Source organism: Prinia subflava, chromosome 9 (assembly GCF_021018805.1).
Source record: "Prinia subflava isolate CZ2003 ecotype Zambia chromosome 9, Cam_Psub_1.2, whole genome shotgun sequence".
NCBI classification, from domain to species: Eukaryota; Metazoa; Chordata; class Aves; order Passeriformes; family Cisticolidae; genus Prinia; species Prinia subflava.
In genome coordinates this window covers 2,201,594-2,221,677 of record NC_086255.1, presented here as the reverse complement: position 1 = coordinate 2,221,677, position 20,084 = coordinate 2,201,594, and the positions used below count along the sequence as shown (strand labels likewise).

Sequence of the window (20,084 nt, the reverse complement as noted above, 5' to 3'; positions counted from 1 at the left end):
CCTTTCCTTTCCTTTCCTTTCCTTTCCTTTCCTTTCCTTTCCTTTCCTTTCCTTTCCTTTCCTTTCCTTTCCTTTCCTTTCCCCCACCACTGATGTACTTTACATGAACTGACTTGTGGAAGATTCCTGCTACTTTTTGGGCCATATATTCCTAAACAAGCAGCTCGCTTGCATATAATTAATTAAACCTTTTTTCCTGCAATTAATAGATATTATTTATTTGCATTTTTCCTTGGTAAAAGATGTTGCACCCCCAGAATTCCACAAACTGGAGACACTTCATACCAACAGGTATGAACACTAGAAAATTTAAATATCTCATACCCAAATTCCCTGAAGCAAAATAGAAAATAAAATGGGAATGAGAAAGGCACTGTACAGAACTTCAGAATATTTGTATGTCCTCTTTTATACAACATTTATTTTTATACACACATTCTCCAAGATCAGGAAATATGGGAGGTGGAAAATGGAATTCTGTTATGCATGAAAAAGTTATAAAAGTGATGATATAAAAGCTATTTTAGTTGGGTTTAGGTATTTCTGAAATGCAATAATTATCATTTGGGTCTGTTTTCTTTCCGGGGGTCACAAGAGGAAGCAACCCGGGGCAGTGGAAGTGGGATGAGCTTGAGGGTCCCTCGCAGCCCCTCCCTGGCTGGAATCCGCCTGGAATTCCCTGCTGCCCCTCCCAGCCCCGTTTTGGGGATTTGTGGCAGGGATCGGTGCCAGCAGCAGCAGCAGCAGCAGGAGCGGGTCCCAGTGCCGCTAGGTGGCATCGCCAGCCCGCAATTCCCGGTCCCCGCGATTCCCGGTCCCCGCTGTCCCCGGGATGAGCCGGGATCACTCCGGACCGGCGGCTCAGGGAGCCGCGTTATTCGTCCGGAGCATCCCCCGGGACTGGAGTGGATTTTCCGGCTGGAAAAGCCGCTGGAAAAGCTCCTGGTGAGCGGCCGCAGGGTTTAAAACCCCGTGAGAGCCGCAAAGCCACTGGGCGGTGACACCGCGCACATTGGTGAATCCAGGTGAAGCGCAAAAATAAGGAGGAAAAAGTTGTAGGAAGCTCCGCATTCCATAGCGGGAGATTTTTTTTTTCCTGTGAGTTAGCGGATCATCAGAGGGTTAAATTGTGTTTGGGAGTTTCCCAGGGACTGCTGCTTCCCGGGGAAAACAAGCGAAACCAAGGCAGCATTAACAAAAATGTGCATTTTTGAGTCATCGGATGTCAGCTCCGCTGAGAAGGGGACAGTCTAACGACCTCTCTTGTAAATTGGGATATTTAGGAAATACATGAATCAAATTCTCTTGTTCGCATGGGCAATGTCTCCAACTTCCTCAGAAGTTCAGCCCAAGTTTGCCCCTAGGCAAGGACTAAAATAAATAATAACACAGACAAGCAATGCCACAGAAAATAAACCAGCAGCATCCGTGCCTGCAATACCTGGGGTCAATTTTTCTGCTGGATGTCCCCAGGTGATCACTGAGAGCAGGGAAATGAAACAATATTTGGCATCAAATCCTCTCCTGAACTCGTTTCACTGAAATGGAAGGAATATCTCCCCTCACACTGCTGAGATTTAAGGTCTGAAGTAACTGATATTCAGATAAACCTTGTGATAAAAAATTGGTTATTTCTAATTTCTACTTCTAAACATCTTTTGTTTAGAAAAAAAGATGTTTACCTAACTTTGTCCCTGATTTCCTGGTAATTTCCTCACTGCAGGACGAAGTTCCCATGGCTGTGAGATTTTGCTCCCTTTGTTGGAAGGACACAGAAAGTGGGATCAGCCAGGTCTGCTCTTCCCTTTTCTCTTTATCTTTTCAAAGAATTTTGGAATCCCGGGGTGGTTTGAGTTGCAAAGAACCTTAAATCCCACCCAGTGCCCCCCCTGCCATGGCAGGGACACCTCCCACTGTCCCAGGCTGCTCCAGCCCCAGTGTCCAGCCTGGCCTTGGGCACTGCCAGGGATCCAGGGGCAGCCACAGCTGCTCTGGGCACCCTGTGCCAGGGCCTGCCCACCCTCTGAGTAAAGAATTTTTTCCTTACATCCCATCCAAGCCTCCTCTCTGTCATTTTAAAGCTATCCCCCCTTTTCCTGCTGCTCCATCCTTTGTCATTTCCCTCCTGTTTTCCTGCAGCTCCTTCAGGCACTGGGAGCTCACCCAAAGGTGAGGTCACCTCGAAGTTTTCCCTCTCCAGGCTGAACAATCCCAGCGTTTCCTCCCAGCAGAGCTGCTCCATCCCTCTGCTCATCCTCTGGGGTCTCTCCAACATTTCCCGTCCTTGCTTTGCTCAGCTCCCCGCGGTTCCCGTCCCCAAACTCCCCCGGTTCATCCTGGCCCCTGTCTGCCCCCGCCCCTGCGGGGCGGGACCCTCGGGGGCGGCGGGAGGGTAGCCCTGGGGTCCCAAGGGTGCCCTGGGGTCCCGAGGGTGTCCCTGGGGTCCCGAGGGTGGCCCTGGGGTCTCGAGGGTGCCCAGGGGTCCCGAGGGTGTCCCTGGGGTCCCGAGGGTGCCCTGCTATTCCAGCGGGCTGGCTCCGAGCGGTCCCGGGCCATGCAGCGCCCCGGCCCGGGAGCCGCGGGATGCTGCGGGATGCTGCGGGATGCTGCGGGATGCTGCGGGATGCTGCGGGATGCTGCGGGATGCTGCGGGACGCTGCGGGATGCTGCGGGATGCTCGGCTCCCCCCGCGGCCCCGCAGCCGCTCCGTGCCCGCCCTCCGGGGCCGTGCTGGGCACCGGGAGGGGATGCCCGCCCTTGTCCCGCTGTGCCCGGCCCCGCCGCCCGGCTCGTACTCGGCGCTGTGGCCGTGCACAGCGCCCGGCTGCGCGCTCAGACACCCACCGGGGCTGCCCCTTCCATCGGGGCTGCCCCTTCCACCGGGGCTGCCCCTTCCACCGGGACTGCCCCTTCCACCGGTGGGGCGGGGCGGGCAGAACCCTCCTGTCCCTCCGCCGGGGCTTCAGGAGGGGGCGCGGGCCGAGGGCGAGCCGGGTAAGGCTCGGGGCAATGCCCGGGGCGATGCTCGGGGCGATGCCCGGGGCGATGCTCGGGGCGATGCCCGGGGCGATGCTCGGGGTGATGCCCGGGGTGATGCCCGGGGCGGTGCTCGGGGCGATGCTCGGGGTGATGCCCGGGGTGATGCCCGGGGCGGTGCTCGGGGCGATGCTCGGGGCGATGCTCGTGGCGATGCCCGGAGCGATGCCCGGGGTGATGCCCGGGGCGGTGCTCGGGGCGATGCCCGGGGCGATGCTCGGGGCGATGCCCGGAGCGATGCCCGGGGTGATGCCCGGGGCGGTGCTCGGGGCGATGCTCGGGGCGATGCTCGGGGCGATGCTCGGGGCGATGCTCGGGGCGATGCTCGGGGCGATGCCCGGAGCGATGCCCGAGGCTGTGCCCGGGGCGATGCTCGCATAGCGGGGCCGCCCCGGCGCTGCTGCTGTCCGCAGGCAAAGGCAGCTCCCGATCCCCGCCTGCGAGAGGAGTTGGACAGCGGGAATTGCAGGAGGAGACAGCAGCGGGCGGAGGCCCCGGGGCAGCGGCAGGACCAGCGTGACAGGGACGCTGTGTGCTGCAGAAATGGGAGTTTTCTGTAGGATCGGTGGCTCCAGGGGCAGGGAGGGCTGTGCTGAGCTGCCCAGGGTGTTCCTCCCTGCAGCCCCGGCAAGGAAACAACAGCCTGGGCTGGTTATTCACGGATAAACCCATGGAAAGGAGATCTGGGCTGCTCCTTTGTCCAGCAGGATCGATATCCAGGGTTCCTGTGCTCTGGGACAGCGTGTTGGCCTAAATAAGGAACAGCAGGGGCTGTCCAAGCCTCAGAGATCAGGATTTGGGGAATGGGCAGCGATGCAGGGCGTGAAGGGGGAGTTTGCACCTTTGAACATTTGAATTTGGGGCTGTTCAAGCCTCATAAATCAGGATTTGGGGAATGGGCAGCGATGCAGGGCGTGAAAGGGGAGTTTGCACCTTTGAACATTTGACTTTGGGGCTGTGCTTTGAGCCCAGCTTGGGGTTGGAAGTTTCCAAAAAACAGCCCCATCCCTCCTCAGCCCTGGCAGCTTTTCCTCCCAAACAGGGCTGGGCAGAGCCTGGCTATCCCCCCCAAAATCGGGGGATTTTGGTTGTGTGCAAGCAGTGCCTGTGGGGTGTCCCCTGGATTAACCTGGATAATGGAAAATTCCCCCAAAACCACAGGGAATGCCCCCTGGCTGGGCAGGGGCAGGCAGCAGCAGCTGGAGAGCAGAGCTGGAGGTTTCACTTCTTCAGCAACGAGTATGAATTATTTTCCTGGCTCTAATTGCTGTTATTTTAATCTCACTTCTATTTTAATCCAGTTGCAAAAGCAATAAATCTCTATTTTCAGTGTGATTATCACTCAGGAGGAGCCCATCACAAATGCAAACAGGATGTGATAAATCAGATTTACTTCTCCTTTTTTCCCTTTTCAATTTTCCCTCTGCTCCAACACTTGTCTGTGATAAATCCTTGTTATGCACCAGGATTTCCCTCAGGAAAAAGGAGTTTTCAACCAAAGTGCAGCTGCAATGAAACTTATTTTTATTTTTATTTTTATTTTTATTTTTATTTTTATTTTTATTTTTATTTTTATTTTTATTTTTATTTTTATTTTTATTTTTATTTTTATTTTTATTTTTATTTTTATTTTTATTTTTTCACTGTAATTTGGACAGGTTTTATCCTGCAGCAGCAGAAAAAGCAGAGTGGTTTCCTGTGTTTGAGCCTTGTGCTGATCTTTGGGATGAACAAATTCTGCCTGGCCATGTCAGGTTCATTTTCCCATCCCCTGGGAAGTTTAGGTCCATCCCTGGGAATTTCAGGTGCATTTTCCCATTCCCTAGGAAAGTCAGGAGCATTTTCCCATCCCTGAGAATTTTAGGGGCATTCTCCGTTTCCCTGGGAATTTTAGGTGTATTCTTCCATCCTTGGGAATATCAGGAGCAGTTTCTCATCCCTGGGAATTTCAGGTGTATTTTCCCATTCCCTGAGAAAGCCAGATGCATTTTCTCATTCCCTGGGAATATCAGGAGCATTTTCCCATCCCTGGCAATTTTAGATGCATTTTCCCATTCCCTGGGAATTTCAGGTGCCTTTTCCCATCCCTGGGAATGTCAGGAGCATTTTCCCATTCCCTGCAGAGATCTGTGCAGACTCAGATCCTGCCCAGCACTGGGGGAGGAGGAGGGTCAGCCCCTGCACAAAAGCACCAATTAAACATTTATATTCCAAGTTTATAGTCCAAGATACGTCCCACATTTATTTATGGAAGTTTTAGGCTGGTGTGCCACTGAAATGAACTTTTTAAGTGTTGAAAATGCAGGGGTTTAATTTTGCCAGCTGTAACTAAATCCCTGAAATGATTTATCTGCTGTTATAACATCTGAGGGGTCTTTTCTCCCAGCCTGGGGCAATAAAACCCCCAGATGAGAAGAAAAGTGCTCTCAGCCTGAATGAACACTAACAAGCAGCTCCAGCTGGAGAGAGAAATCCAAATAAACCCTTCTTCAGGCTGCTTTATCACTTCCAGATGAACAAATTTGCATCAAAATTCATCTCGGGCACGGGACTGTGGACAAAAACTGTGTTGGTCTGTCCTTTTGTTGGGTTTTAGAATTGCCAGGGAATGTTTTCCGTGTGATCCAGAGGCTCTCTGCAGCCTTGCCAGGGCAGAGCTTCCAAGAGAGAAAGAAGATTTCCTCTTGAAATTGGTTTGGACAGGTGTAATAAATCAATAGAAATGATGGAATCAACCTCTGGGCTTCATTCTTGCGAGTCCATGCCAGGGAGGGTTTTGTGGAATAAGTGATGACATCTTCCTCAGAGAACAGAGGGATGAAGTGAATTATCTGCAGAAAAGGTCAATGCTCTGTTCCCTGGCTCTCCTTTAAAATCTTTTTGAGGAAATCCAGAATGTTCTGCCCTTTTCAAGCCCTTTCTTGCCCCTGACTCCACGCACCTGCTGCACCCTCTTTGACTGAGGGCTTGGATTCTCTCCTGCATCTTGTATTTTCCATCAGCCTTACCTGTGCAAAAATTGCCTAAAAACTGTTCTCAACCTGCATTTCATTAAAAACCAGCTGAATAGTCCCTGCAGAATAACCAGCAGCTGCAGCTCCTTTTCCTTTGTTTCCAGTGATGGAAGCATTTCCAGATGAGCAGGAGTCCCCCTCTGGCTGCAGAGGAATAATTTGAATTTCCCCTCGCTGGCAGGATCCTTTCCCAACCGTGGGCAGGTTTCATTCATTAGCTCACATTAAACCCAGAGGTGTTATTAAAATCCAATATCATCTCAGATCTGCAGGGAGCTCTGTGATAGCTGTAACAGAGGAGGCTGAAAATAACATTTAAAGCTTCTTTGATGTGGCCATTTCCATGTGGCTCTGAATTATATTTTTGTGTTTTCTCCCCTGTGCAAAGTTTTGTTTTCCAGTTTAGGGGAAATAAAAGCAGTTTATTTCAAACTGCAGGAGATGTGGGCACTTGAGCAAGCCTGAGCTTGTGAGGGCAGGACAGAGGGAGCAGAGTGGAGGGAGAGGAGGGGATTGGAGCTTGGGTGGGTTCTGGTTTATTTTCTTGGAGATTTAACAAAAGCAGCAAATAATTGATGGTATCCACCACTGATATATTCTCTCTTTCTTATACCCAGGGAAGAAATAATCATGTTTATGAAATATTTTTGAGAGATACAGTTCTATTCTTATTTGAGATGATGGTTTTGCTCACACTTGTATTGATCAAGAAATATAAATGAACATTGTCTTGGTTGCCTTTGCAAAACTCAATATTTTTATCCTTGTTTGTCAGATTTGGGCTGCATAAAAACCATTTTCTTTTTGAATTTGTATTTCTGACCATTATTAACCAACAACTTTGCCAGTTCTAATTAATTTTTAAAAAAGATTGTATTTTCACTTTCCTCTGGGCTTTTTTGGGGCAAGATTCCTCTTATTATTATATATAACATAACATCAGGAATAGCCAAAAACTTTTCCCAGGAACCCACAACTCTATTCCATCCCCTGTGCTCATTCCCACAGAGCTGGGATGTAAATCAGAGCCTTAAAATTAATGTAAATCGGAAAACACTTTTCTTTTTTGTGAGTTTTAGGGAGGAGAAATAAAACATTCCCTGGCACCCAGAGTCAGGCAAGTTCTCCCTGTCACTCCCCTAATTGTCGCCGTCCACTTTTCATCAAAATAAATCCGGAATGCAAAGCCAAGGAATCCTAGGAAGGAGCCTGCTGCCCTCTGATGGCTCCCGGAGCAAACAGCCGGCAGGGAAACGGGAATAAAAACTGGGAAAAAACTGGAATAAAAAACTGAACCCACGGAGGAGCCTCAATACCTGGTCTATCAAGAGTCCCCCTAATGCTTGGCAGCAGCTGAAAACATTTCAAAAGACACTGCAAAGCTCCAGGCAGGCAAACGCAATCATTTCTGATGTGGGCACCGCTCCTGGGCAGCACAGCAGGGCTGGTTAATTCACAATTCCAGGGGAAATGAGAGGCAGGGCAGCTCTGCTGCTGCCCAGAGGCAGAGACGGAGTCAATAAAAGCAATCCCTGTCCCCCAGGAGCTGTTCCACTGAAGAGCCAGCAGCTCCCGTGCTCAGAAATCCCTGCTGCTGCCAGAGCTGCTGGAATTGCCAATCAATGCTCGAAATCAGGCCCAGGATCAGACACAGCCAGTGATTCCTGTTATGGGGTATCAGAGAGCTGCAAATGAATATTCCTCTGGCTGCCCTGGGGCGGGCTGGGGTGGGGGTGAAAGGGAGGAGAGCCTGAGACTGGGATTAAATAAATTACAGAAGGGTTTGGGGATGGATGGAACCCTAAACTCAGCCAGTTCCAGGGGCAGGGACGCTTCCCACCATCCCAGGGGGCTCCAACCTGGCCTTGGACACTTGCAGGGATCCAGGGGCAGCCACTCTTCTTTTTATAGATATATATAACATATATAAAATATAATAAATATATATTATACATCTAAAATATATAATATTATAGAATATTATTTCTATCTTATATCTTATGAAATAGAATATATTTTTATATTATCTATAATATATAATAGAATATATAATATATCACACATAATAGAATATATATACTATATGATATATAATATATATAATAGAGTACACATATTATACATAATATATTATGTATTATAGATTACATCTTGTATATTATTTTTTATTTTATATTTTATATTTTATATTTTATATTTTATATTTTATATTTTATATTTTATATTTTATATAATATATAATATATAATATATAATATATAATATATAATATATAATATATAATATATAATATATAATATATAATATATAATCTTTTTTTAGATTATAAATGTAATTTATAGCTTGCCTTATAAATTATAAGTCCCACTGCACAGAGTGCTCTGCTGCCACTCCCCAGCGCTGGCAGGGAGTTTTAGGGAAGCGTTTTGGGAGTTTTTGGGTGACAAGCCAGTGCCAGCTCTGTGTGTCCCCTCTGCCTGGCCGGGCTGGGGGCACTCACCATGCAGGGCTGTGTGGATGCAGCAGCTCCCTGTGCCTGGGGAGGGAATTTCTGCCCTCAGCTTGAAACAAAACAGGCGGAGGAGGAACCCCAGGGTAGCTTTGTCAGACACCTGCAGGTTGAAATCTGTTTAAATCTGGTTTTTTCAGTGCTGTGGTGCCTTTGATCAGGCACTCACATCACAGCAGCTCAGTCCTCCTCACACAGCGGCTCTGTGGGGTCTGCAGCAGACAAGAGACCCCCAGAGGGATTTTGAACAGGGCCACGCGCTCCCAACAGGCTCCCAAAAGCAGGAATTCTTTGATTTCCCAAATCAGGGTTGAGATGCAGCAGAAACTCCCAGGCAAGGGGAAGCTCCTGCCCTCCAGAGCTGGAATTCCTGCTCCTCCTGGGTTATTGTGACCCCATCCCTCCATCAGGCCACTCTGAGCTCTCCAGAGCTGGAATTCCTGCTCCTCCTGGGTTATTGTGACCCCATCCCTCCATCAGGCCACTCTGAGCTCTCCAGAGCTGGAATTCCTGCTCCTCCTGCATTATTCTCACTCCATCCCTCCACAGAGCCACTCTGAGCCCTCCAGAGCTGGAATTCCTGCTCCTCCTGCGTTATTCTCACTCCATCCCTCCATCAGGCCACTCTGAGCTCTCCAGAGCTGGAATTCCTGCTCCTCCTGGATTATTGTGACCCCATCCCTCCACAGAGCCTCTCTGACCTTCCAGAGCTGGAATTCCTGCTCCTCCTGACTTATGCTCACTCCATCCCTCCATCAGGCCACTCTGAGCTCTCCAGAGCTGGAATTCCTGCTCCTCCTGGATTATTCTCACCCCATCCCTCCATCAGGCCACTCTGAGCTCTCCAGAGCTGGAATTCCTGCTCATTCTGGATTATTGTGACCCCATTCTTCCATCAGGCCACTCTGACCTTCCAGAGCTGGAATTCCTGCTCCTCCTGCAGTGTTCTGACCCCATTCCTCCTCAGGGCTGCTCTGAGCAGAGCTGTGCTGTGTGACAGATGCTGGCTGGGCCCAGCACTGACAGATAAATGCTGAAACTGTGAAAATTTTTGCAGCCAAAGCAAAACTGGCAAATGTTTGGCTCCACCACAACGTTTACAGCCCTTCCCAACACTTCCAGGCATGCAGAGCAAAGATCAGCCCTGCTTTTATTGACCTGTGCCACCCCTCTTGTCTTAGAAACCCTCTTTTATTTTTGTTTTATTCCCCACTCCACCCTCACCACCCTTTTAAGGTGGATGGAAAATCCCATTGCTTTGGTTCCTTTCAAAGAGCGCAGCTGCACAAAGTGCTGGCCGCTTTCATCTCCAAACTTTATTTTTCTGACATAAATAGTGAGGATTCACCTCTTGTGTTTCCTTATGCCCCCTTCAAAATGCATTTTTTATGTCCACGAGCACCTCCTGCATCGCAGGACAGATATGGAGTGTGACTGAAAATCACACTGGAGAGGAAAAGGAGGATTTTTTTCTTTTTAAATGGATTAAAGAAGTCTGTCGTGGCTGCAGAGGTGAGGGGCAAAGGAGCAGAAGTGCTGAGCACATGCTCTGAGCAGGACTTTGCACTTTGGATCTGTCCCAAGGTCCCAGTGCTCACCTCCCTGGGAGGAATGGGAAGGGAGCTCCCCTGTCCTGGGCAGTTCTGCACTCGTGTGTCTTTGTGAGCTTGTTAAATACTCATTAAACCGGGCAAAGGGATGGCCCTGGCCAGGAATCCTCCCAGATAATCCAGCTGGGCCACCTGGTGCCAGGGAATGTGTGGAGAGGCAGCCTGGCCCAGGTGTGGCTCTGCCCTTGGCTCCTGGCAGTGCCCAAAGGTCAGACAGGATTTCCATGCGTTCATACCCTGCAGACATTGGGCTCCTCTGCTGTCGTGGAACTGTTGAATCATTCAGGTTGTAAAATCCAAGGAGTCCAACCACTCCCCAGCACTGCCAGGGCCATCAGTGTCCCCAAGTGTCACCTCCACAGGGCTGTGAACCCCTCCAGGCATGGGGACTCCACCTCTGGGTTCTGTGGATTTTGGCCTCAGTGCTCCCCTGTCCAGGAGCCTCCAGAGCTGCAGGAGATCCCTGAGCAGAGCGAGGAGAAAACACAGCAGCAGCCCCTCAGTGACCCTGGTGTTTGCAGCCTTTCTGTCCCTCCAGATCCCAAATCCCACACAGCCAAAGCAAAGGCTCTGCCCGTGCTGCTCAGGCCAGAGGGCAGCTCAAACCAAAACAGGCTTTGTGTCCTCAGAACAGTCTGGGGATGGAAGTGTGCGCACGGTTCAGAGCAGAGGGAAATTTGCTGTCCACATTGAAGCCCTCTTCCTTCACACCCCTTTTCCAAGGCGTCCTTAAAACAGAATCACGTCCTTTGGTGCATTTTCTATGGGTCTTTCCTGCTCTTTCTTCTTGGAATAGCTGGCGTGGTCGTAGAAATAGATGATGACGAGAGAGGCAGCGTTCAGGACGATGATGAGCAGCATGATCCAGTAGGAATATCCATAGCTGTGCTGGGATCCCAGGCGTGCCTGCAGGGAGGTGGAGCACCCCCGGGCCAGCTCCTCAGACAGGCTGTTCCCTTCCACGTTCACAGGGAAAAGGATCATGGCCGTGAGCGTGAGGAGCCCTGGAAAATAGAAATACACATTGTAGAGGAGGAACTGCACTGCTGTTTCTGTAGAGACTTACAGTCTGCTTTAATCCTTGTCCCAGTCCAGGAATTTTAATCAATTTATCTCATATTTGTGATTAGTAAACTATGGGGTATGGAAAGAATTTTTGCCCCACCCAATACTATGTGACAGATGTTTTGATATAGGCGATGGCATAACCTAAAATTATTAGATTCTCACTGATTATTCTTAGATAAGGCCATTTAATTCAATTTTTTATTTCATTTAATTTAGTGCTGATGAGTATCGTGTATTCACCCCTTGGGTGATTTGTAAATGTTTGTTTGATATGAGCCCAAATTCATGCGTTGGAGCCTCACAGTTGGATAAAATAAAACCAGCTGGATAGATATCACAGCTGGATAAAATATCACAACTGGATAGATATCACAGCTGGATAAATATCACAACTGGATAAATATCACAACTGGATAAAGCCCTGAGCATCCTGGTCTGTGCTCAGGGTTGGCCCAAGAGTTTAGGCTTGGAGACCTCCTGTTCTTTACAACTTGAGTTATTGGATGAGTCTGGGATAAGCCAAAATGTGATGTCTTATTAGACCTGGGTCTATTTCTTACAGCCTCCCAAATGTAAAAGTTCAGTTGCTTTGACATTTATCTAAATATTGCTGCTGCATCTCTGCTTTCCTCGTGCCAACAGAGCTGTAATCTCTGAACTTTGGTGGAACAGTTCCATTCCTTCTCTCCAGGCACCTCATCCTAGCCCAGCTCATGCTGGAACAGCTTCATTTTTTATTTAGGAGAATTAGGAACCTCCAAGATGACCTCCCACATTAAATGATGCGTGATTTCCCATAAAAATGCACCCACAGCAAAATAAACTTCCAGGTCACAGCACTTGCAGGGCTGGTAAAAGTAACCACAGCCCTCAGCCAACACAAGAATTTATTTTCTGCCCAATATTTATTTTGGCCAGCCCGTGGTCCTTTCATTTCAGTCAGAGCTTGCAGGTTCAGGTGCTGGGCTCAGGAAAAACCTTCCTGTGGGATGAGACAATGATCTGCTTGTCTCAGAAATGAAAAATTGTCTAATTAAGCTTTTGTTCACTTTTTTTACTGTGTTTCACAGCTGTTTCAGCATCTGTGTTAAAAAATGGGTGATTTTCACACCTCCACCTGTACTTGCAATAATTAAGATTATCTGCCCTGTTCCTTCCCACCAAGGCCTGGCTTTGTCCCCAGGACAGGGCGATGCTGCTGGGGACACATTTTCCCTGGACCTGCAGAGCTTTTGGAGGCCAAAATACCTGTGCTGAATACTCTGTAATCAGATGTCTTAAAAGGAAATCAGTCAAGTGCAGACCTATTATTAGAGGAACACCTAATCCTCTGGAGACTAATTGAGTGTGAGAGCTGCAGTCAGAGCAGGACAGGGAGGGTTGGGAGCAGCCAGGCTCAATCCAAGCAGGAATGTGGGTTTCCACCTCCAGGAGCTCTTGGACACGTTCACAGCTCTAATGACTCAGCATCTCCACACCTTTTTCCACTTTTTTTTCCTTTTTTTTTTTTTTTTAATGTTTAGGGAATGTTTAAACTTCCTTTTGCCCGTGAATTTTATTTTTAAAGCGGGAAATAATTTTTGCCATGGCTCACTCCTCCAAACTGCTGCCTCCCTGTAAATACCATCACATAAATATTATTTTACTGCTGTATCATGTCTTTTAGTCATATTTTAAAGCTGTTTTTCAGCTGTGCCAGCAGACAGAGTCACAAAGCAAACCCAGAGAGCATCTCTAGGTGTTTCCCCTTGCAGCTCAGAAATTAGTATTTCCTAATTTGGGGGTTTGAGGAACGCCACTCACCGCACAGGGAATTCCAGGTGTAGACTCCGACGGGTCCCAGGAATGTCTGGTAGGGGTTGCTGACGGCGTTGGTGCAGGTGAAGCCGGCGCTGAGCAGGGAGCTGAGCAGGGCCAGCACCAGCACGGTGATGGTGGCCACGTTGAGGGCCCTGCCGCCGGCGCTGCGCAGGGCGTCCGACACTGGAACACAGCAGGCAGGGCTCAGGGACACGGGACAGCACCTGGCACTTGGGCCTTTCTTCTTTTCAATTTTTCAATTTTCTGCTTTAGCCTGTCACTCTGAACTCCACACAGAGTGTGGTTAGCTCTCCTCGCGTCTCAGTCAGACAAAACAATCCCTACAGGCCTGAAACTCCGGACTCCGAATGAGGCCTTAACTCTGAGCTTTCCTATTTCCCAGATTCTGTGCTGTGAAACCATTGCAGTTGGACTGTAACTCTGAACTTCATATAAAGTGTTAGAAGTTCTCCTCACAGCTCAGTCAGACAGAACAATCCTTTTCCAGCCCAAGGACACCACTGCAGCTTCAGGCCCAAAGAGTACAAACAGGAATTGAGGGGAGCAAACTGGGAGGATGGGACTGCATCACCTGAAGGTGTCATTGGACAATTAACCCCAATGTGTAAATGGACCAAAACTTAGAAAAGTGTGAAAACTCATGACCAGTGTCCATCCTGGGTGTGGCCCTGGCCAGGCTCTTGCACTGCCCAAGGTGTATCCTTTAAAGGCCTTTTAATAAATACCTGCTTTATTCCTTTAACTCTGTCTAGCCTCTGCTCCAGGTGGCCTCTCAAGGCATCACCTACAGCCTCAGGGCCCAGAAAGTGTAAATAAAAGTGAATTGGAGGAGAGCAAACTGGGGGAATATAACCTCATTACCTGAAGCTGCAATTGGAGGATTAACCCCTGATATGTAAATGGAGCAAACTTATTTTTCTCTGAAAAACTCATGAGCATCATCCATTCTGTGTGCAGCCCCCTGGGGAGGCTGTGTCTGCCCAAAATGTACCTGTAAGATATATTAAATAGATCTGCTTTCAGTCCCTTAATCTTGTCTGGCCTCTGTTTTTAAGTGAGCCTGAAAAAGGTATCAAGGAGATGGCCCCAGCTTGTGGCAGAGGGTGTTAGATTGGAGATTTGGGAAAGTTTGCTCGCAGAAAAAGGGTGGTCAAGCATTGGAACTGGGAGTCACCATCCCTGGAAATGTTGCCAAGGTGCGTGGTTAAAGGCTGGACTCGATTATCCTGGAGAGCTTTTCCAACATTGATATTCCATGAGTCTGTGATAACCTGCCCTGCCCAGTCTGGTGGGTTTGGAAAACCTTATGACCTCTTGCCAGGGCTGTAATTAAAGGCAAATGAGCAGAGGTTTGGCTGATCTGAAGGGACAGGGATGGAGAAAGTGCAGGAGGCTGGGACACAGCAACCAGACTAAATCCCACATGGGGTGAAGGTACCTGGGCTGAAACAAATCCTTGCCTGCTAATCCTGCAGTTAACTGGGTAGTAAACTTCCATTCTTTAACACTTCTGTAAAAATTTCCTCAGGACCAGGCCAGACAGGAATTTTCTGCCTAAACTGGATCAGAAATCTGGGTGTTCCTCTGCCAGTGTCTGGTCACCTCCACAAAAGCCTATTTAAACCTCTGCTCCAATTTAAAACCCTGCTCCAGTTGTATTTCCTTTTAAAATAGCAGCAGTCCCTCGCATGCAATGAATTTGACAGGGAAAACCTTCCCAAAGCCCACTGAAGCTGCTGCTGGATGGCTCAGGACAAATAAATCTGAGCTTGGCCATCCATGGGCAGATGAGGATGGTTGAGCTCCTCTCCTGACTGGATCTGTCTCCATGCCCTGCAGGAAAAACTTGGTGCAGGCAGGAGTGGCTCCTTTCTTTTAAAATAAAGGAGCAGCTCCTGCTGATTTCCACAGGACAGGGCTGGGTTTGGGAAGGATTTGGCTCCCACAGGGCTGAGCTTTGTGGGCACGTGGCCCTGATCCCAGATGCTGCTCCCTCTCCTTCCCCAGCTCATTCCCAGACCATTCCCTGCTGCAGTTCCACGGCTCTTGTGGCCAAACCCTTCAGAACTGTCACCACTTTTACCTAAATCCTTCCAGTTCCTTGATAAGTTGCTGGTAACAAGAGACTCAGCCCCAAATGCAATCCCCTCCAGGTGTTATTTAGTTGAGGTGGATTGTTTTCCTCCTTTCAATTTGAAGATTGAAAAGACAACTGTAATGTGCTTTATGTTGTAACAAATACAGTGACAATGTTTTGGAGCTCTGTTCAAATAGATGTTGTGAGAGACAGGATTCTGTAAAAAAATTCCCTTTCTGTGCTGTTCTTGAACAGAGCCATTATTGTAAAATATTCAGGCAGTGCATAACTGGGAGAAATCACAGCAGAAAAGAAAAAAAAATAGTAAAAACCCCATAAAGAGGAATAAACATAATAAAAAGAGCTGTTGGCAAGGAATGAAAAGAAGAATTCCTCTCACATTTTATCTAATACTGCAGCACGAGTTAATTTCTGCTTGAGGCACTGGCAGGTAAGGATGTGTAATGGAAATCAGTCATAAATTTAAGCAATTTTCCTGGAAGGAATGGAAAGCAGGGCATCCAGGGGATATCACTCAAGGAAATGGAAGTGGGCAGGTTGTACCCTGCACTCAGGGCTGAGGCAGCCTTGCAGCCCGGCCATCACCTGTGATCTGTGTCTTGAAGAAGAAACAAGTCTGGAGCCAAAGCAGACAGGCTTGTGTAATTCCCCTCTGGCAGCCTCGCTTAATTTTCTCTCTCAGAAAATCTCCAGAGCTGCCTGGCTGCACCTCTTGCACCCCCTAATTGATCTTGTTTATCTCTGACACGGAGCTGCAGTTGAGGGGATGGCATTTTGGCAGCCTCCAGCTGTCGTAGCTGTGGCTGCAACAGCACAAGGCTGAGGGCTTGAAAGAAAATGCTCTTTTCATGGCAGCTGGGTTTCTTTTAATTCCTAAATAAAGCAGTCTGTGCAAACAGGAGGAATCTCCAGCAGCTGATCTATTTAAGTGGGATCAAACTCAAATATTTTGAGTGGTAACCTGCAGCTGGATAACCTCTGGATCTGTGTTAAACAACAGTTCTAGAATGAAAACAAGGTTTGGTCAGATTTCTCACCTAATTTCCTGTATTTTCTTCTGTCTTTCATCCTTGATTCTTACATGTTTGGGTAGAATTTCCCAGACTTTCCCTGAGCTTAGTCAGCCTCCCCAGCAGCTTTTACAGCTCTACAATCACCTATGACACGTCAGGAATTAATCACTGAAAAAAGCCCAAACAAATAAAAAAATCCCAGGAGAGCTCAACAGAGCTTCCTACTTTTCAGGAGATCTCTGAAAACTGATGAGAACACGAATGAATTCCAGCAATTTCCAAGCTTTTTTGATGTATTTTAGAAAGTCAGAAAGTGAAATGGTTCCTCTGTGCTGAGGGAAATTTGGAAAGGGTTCCTTGGGTGTTGTTGCCTTGCTGGCTGCAGCAGTTGGATAAATCCTGATATTCCAGACTCCCTGGGTGTGGCTCTTCCTGAGCCTGGCCCAACCTCTGCGTGTTTGACTTGGACCAGTCAAAGCTGTGACCAAACCCCCTCTGACAGACATTCACTCATAGCTGGTTCCTCTCTAAGACAAAGCATTTAAACAGCTCAGGAAGGCTCTGAGGAGTGTGGTTATGAAATAACTCCTGCATCCTCCAGCCTGTCCATCCCCAGAGCCTGGGGAGTGCCTGCAGGGATTTATTGCTCCCTTAAGGCTGGCAAAGAGCCACCCTGGCTGACACTCCTTGCCCAGGGCACTGCCACAAATGAAATTCCTTTGTCTTTCATCTTTATGCTTGGAAATGTCTTTGAATGTTGTGGTTTCTGGAGAATAAGTTGTTTTTTCCTTTGTAAAAGCTGTTGATTATTTGCTTTTGAATGGCCACTGATAAAAGTCAACCTTGGTTATTGCTGAAAATAATCCCCAGGTTCCTGACTTTACCCTTCAGGGATTGTCCTTCTTTTCCCACACCCAAATCTGACAGTGCCATTTGAGAAATGCACGTGGGGTGCACAGCAGAGCCCCCAGGCAGGGCACAGCTGCTTTTAAACCATGCTGAGATTTAAAGGGATGGTTGGAACTCCTCTTGCTGATGTCTGGAATGTTGGGATGGAGAAAGCTCAGCACTTTGCTCCTCCATAGTGCTGGAAATCCATTTATTTAAGGATATCAGCAAAGCAAATGCATCCCTTGTCTTAGGAGGACAGGAATATAAATGAATATGAAGAGAGAACGTATGGAATTCTCTGAAGTATTTTTCCTATTTCAATTATATATGGAACAGAATGACAGAACAGATTGGTTTGGCTGGGAAGGGACCTTAAACCAGAGCCACCCCTGCCATGGCAGGGACACCTCCCACTGTCCCAGGCTGCTCCAGCCCCAGTGTCCAGCCTGGCCTTGGGCACTGCCAGGGATGCAGGGGCAGCCACAGCTGCTCTGGGCACCCTGTGCCAGGGCCTGCCCACCCTGCCAGGGAAGGAATTTCTTAGCAAATTCTTTATCAAATAATATAAACCAAGACAATCATGCTTATTATAGAGCCTAACAATTAATTTAAAATAAGTTGTTCTCATTCTGGATACCTGACTGACAGAACCAGTGAGGGATGTGAGCAACTCGAAATTCAGATTATTGATAAGGGATCACTTTCCTTCAGCAGCTGTGGAAGGAACCTCACAAACCCAGAAGCTCACTCATTTTGTTCATCGCTAAATAACTGATGGGGAGAGTTGAGATCACTTTTTGTAAATATTCTCTCAACTTTTGATAAATGATAAGCACAAACCCCCAGATCTGGTGAGGGAAACCCCAACACCACCAATGCAGATTGTGCAGAGACCTGAAGCCCTTCACCGATACCAGAGTGTTGTGAGTTCATTTCATTAATTCTAATTAAAATCGACCTGGTGGCAACGCCCAGGCCCTGGGACTGGGCTGTGGGAGGTGCTTTAGACCAGGGCAGGGCACAATCCCTGGGCTGCAGCCAGCCCGGATCCTCCTCTGCCATCAGCTCTCCAAGCAGGACTCACCTTTCCCACAGAGCCCAATTAAAATCAGCCAGAGCTGCCCACATGGCTCCAGGTCTGGGGCTTCAGCCAACTATAACCACACATAAATGATTTTCTTTGCTGATTATTATTTACTCTTCTAAAAATCGCTTCCATTGTTCTGCCGTGACTGTAATGAAGTCAGATTGAGTGATTTGGGATTTTGTGCTTGTTGTGTAACGATAGCAATCCACGCTGCACCTCCTGCTGGGAGTGCTGCTGTGCTCAGGGCTCCATGAGAACATCAGTGAAAGGGGATCCAGTTAAACGTGGGGACATTTGTGTAACACAGCTCTGCCACCGTGGGAATTCAGGTGTTTCTGCAGGGGCAATTTCAGGAACAAATTAGGCTGGAGAAGAGCCTCATTTATTAGGCTGGAGGTTTAAATCTGCCTTGTTGGGATATCCCACAACAGCCTACCAAAAAATGAAATTATTTCTTAAAGCGTCTTAAAATCCCAGATTGGTTTGGGTTCGGAGGGAGTTTAAATCCCCCCCAGTGCCACCCCTGCCATGGCAGGGACACCTCCCACTGTCCCAGGCTACTCCAGCCCCAGTGTCCAGCCTGGCCTTGGGCACTGCCAGGGATCCAGGGGCAGCCACAGCTGCTCTGGGCACCCTGTACCAGTCCTTATATCTAATTTAAATCCATATCTCACATTTCAAAATTGCTTGACCTGCTCCTATTTTTGGTAGCTTTCTGTTGAGTGCTTTTCTACCTTTCCATGTGTCACCAGCATTATTACCCTGAACTTGATGAGGCAGCAAGGCAGATAAAATAAGTGCAAACCCTTGATCCTTGCAGCAGCTTTTGAGTTTATCTACCCTTGGGTGTTGTTTTGTGTGTTTTGTTCTTTTTCCTGCAGCAGGAAACTTTTCTCTATCAAAACGGTGCTAATTCAGTAGTAGGTGGCAAAATGTTTAAAGTCAAGACAATAAATTAACATCATGAAATTAAAAAAAACCCAGCCCTGGAAGGTGAATGAAGTTTGTAAATCCCTTAATTAACTGATGAGTGTTGCTGTTCTCTTTCTCACTGAACTTCTGAAAATCAAAGTCGATTTGACAGAAAGCTCCCATTTTGTAATTTTTCCCTTGTTCCAAGGTCACAGGTGATAAGTCGTTATTGTTGAATTTCTGTGCTTTTTTAGGGCTCTTATTTTATACCCCTTTAATCCCCCACTTAAATTCCTCTTCTCACTTACAATATTGTAAGATGGATACCCCTGTCAGCAGCACGAGTGAGAAGATCTTAGGTTTGGCTTGGATATTGGGAAGGAATTCCTCCCTGTGAGGATGCTGATGCCCTGGAATGGGTTTCCAAGGGAGGCTGTGGCTGCTCCTGGATCCCTGGAAGTGTCCAAGGCCAGTCCAATTCCTTCCTGATATCCAACCCAAACCTAAGATCTTCTCACTCGTGCCGCTGATGGATGTATCCATCTTACATCATTGTAAGTAGATTTAAAATATGAGATATGGATTTAAATTAGATATAAGGACTGGCACAAGGTGCCCAGAGCAGCTGTGGCTGCCCCTGGATCCCTGGCAGTGCCCAAGGCCAGGTTGGAGCAGCCTGGGACAGTGGGAGGTGTCCCTGACATGGCAGGGGTGGCACTGGGGGGGATTTTAGCTCCCTCCGAACCCAAACCAGTCTGGGATGCTGTGATCCAGTCCCAGGTGTGCCAGCACTTACCTTGGAAGGTGGTTTCGGACACCTGGAGCCCTGCATCCACGAACTGCTCGCAGGTGCCCCTGAAGAGGCCGTACTGGAGGCTGACGGTGACGTTGGAGCCGGTGCGCGAGAAGCGAACCTCGCTGCTCACCCACTGCGGCGTGGCCAGCACCACACAGATCACCACGAAGGAGCTCACACAGGTACAGAAAGCAGAGGCAAACATGCAGGTTTTCTTCCTGGATGGCAT

The 20,084-nt window shown here is 48.2% G+C and overlaps 1 protein-coding gene across 1 annotated transcript; it reads right to left on the bottom strand.

The window, feature by feature from the left end:
* Positions 1 to 10,865: 10,865 nt before the first annotated feature.
* On the bottom strand, positions 10,866 to 20,084 carry CLRN3 (clarin 3). The gene is made up of 3 exons (XM_063406442.1): positions 19,856 to 20,084; positions 13,041 to 13,220; positions 10,866 to 11,173 (listed from the first exon to the last, which is right to left on the bottom strand). Exons 1-3 carry the CDS (start codon positions 20,082 to 20,084, stop codon positions 10,899 to 10,901), a joined length of 684 nt encoding a protein of 227 aa, XP_063262512.1. The 3' UTR covers positions 10,866 to 10,898.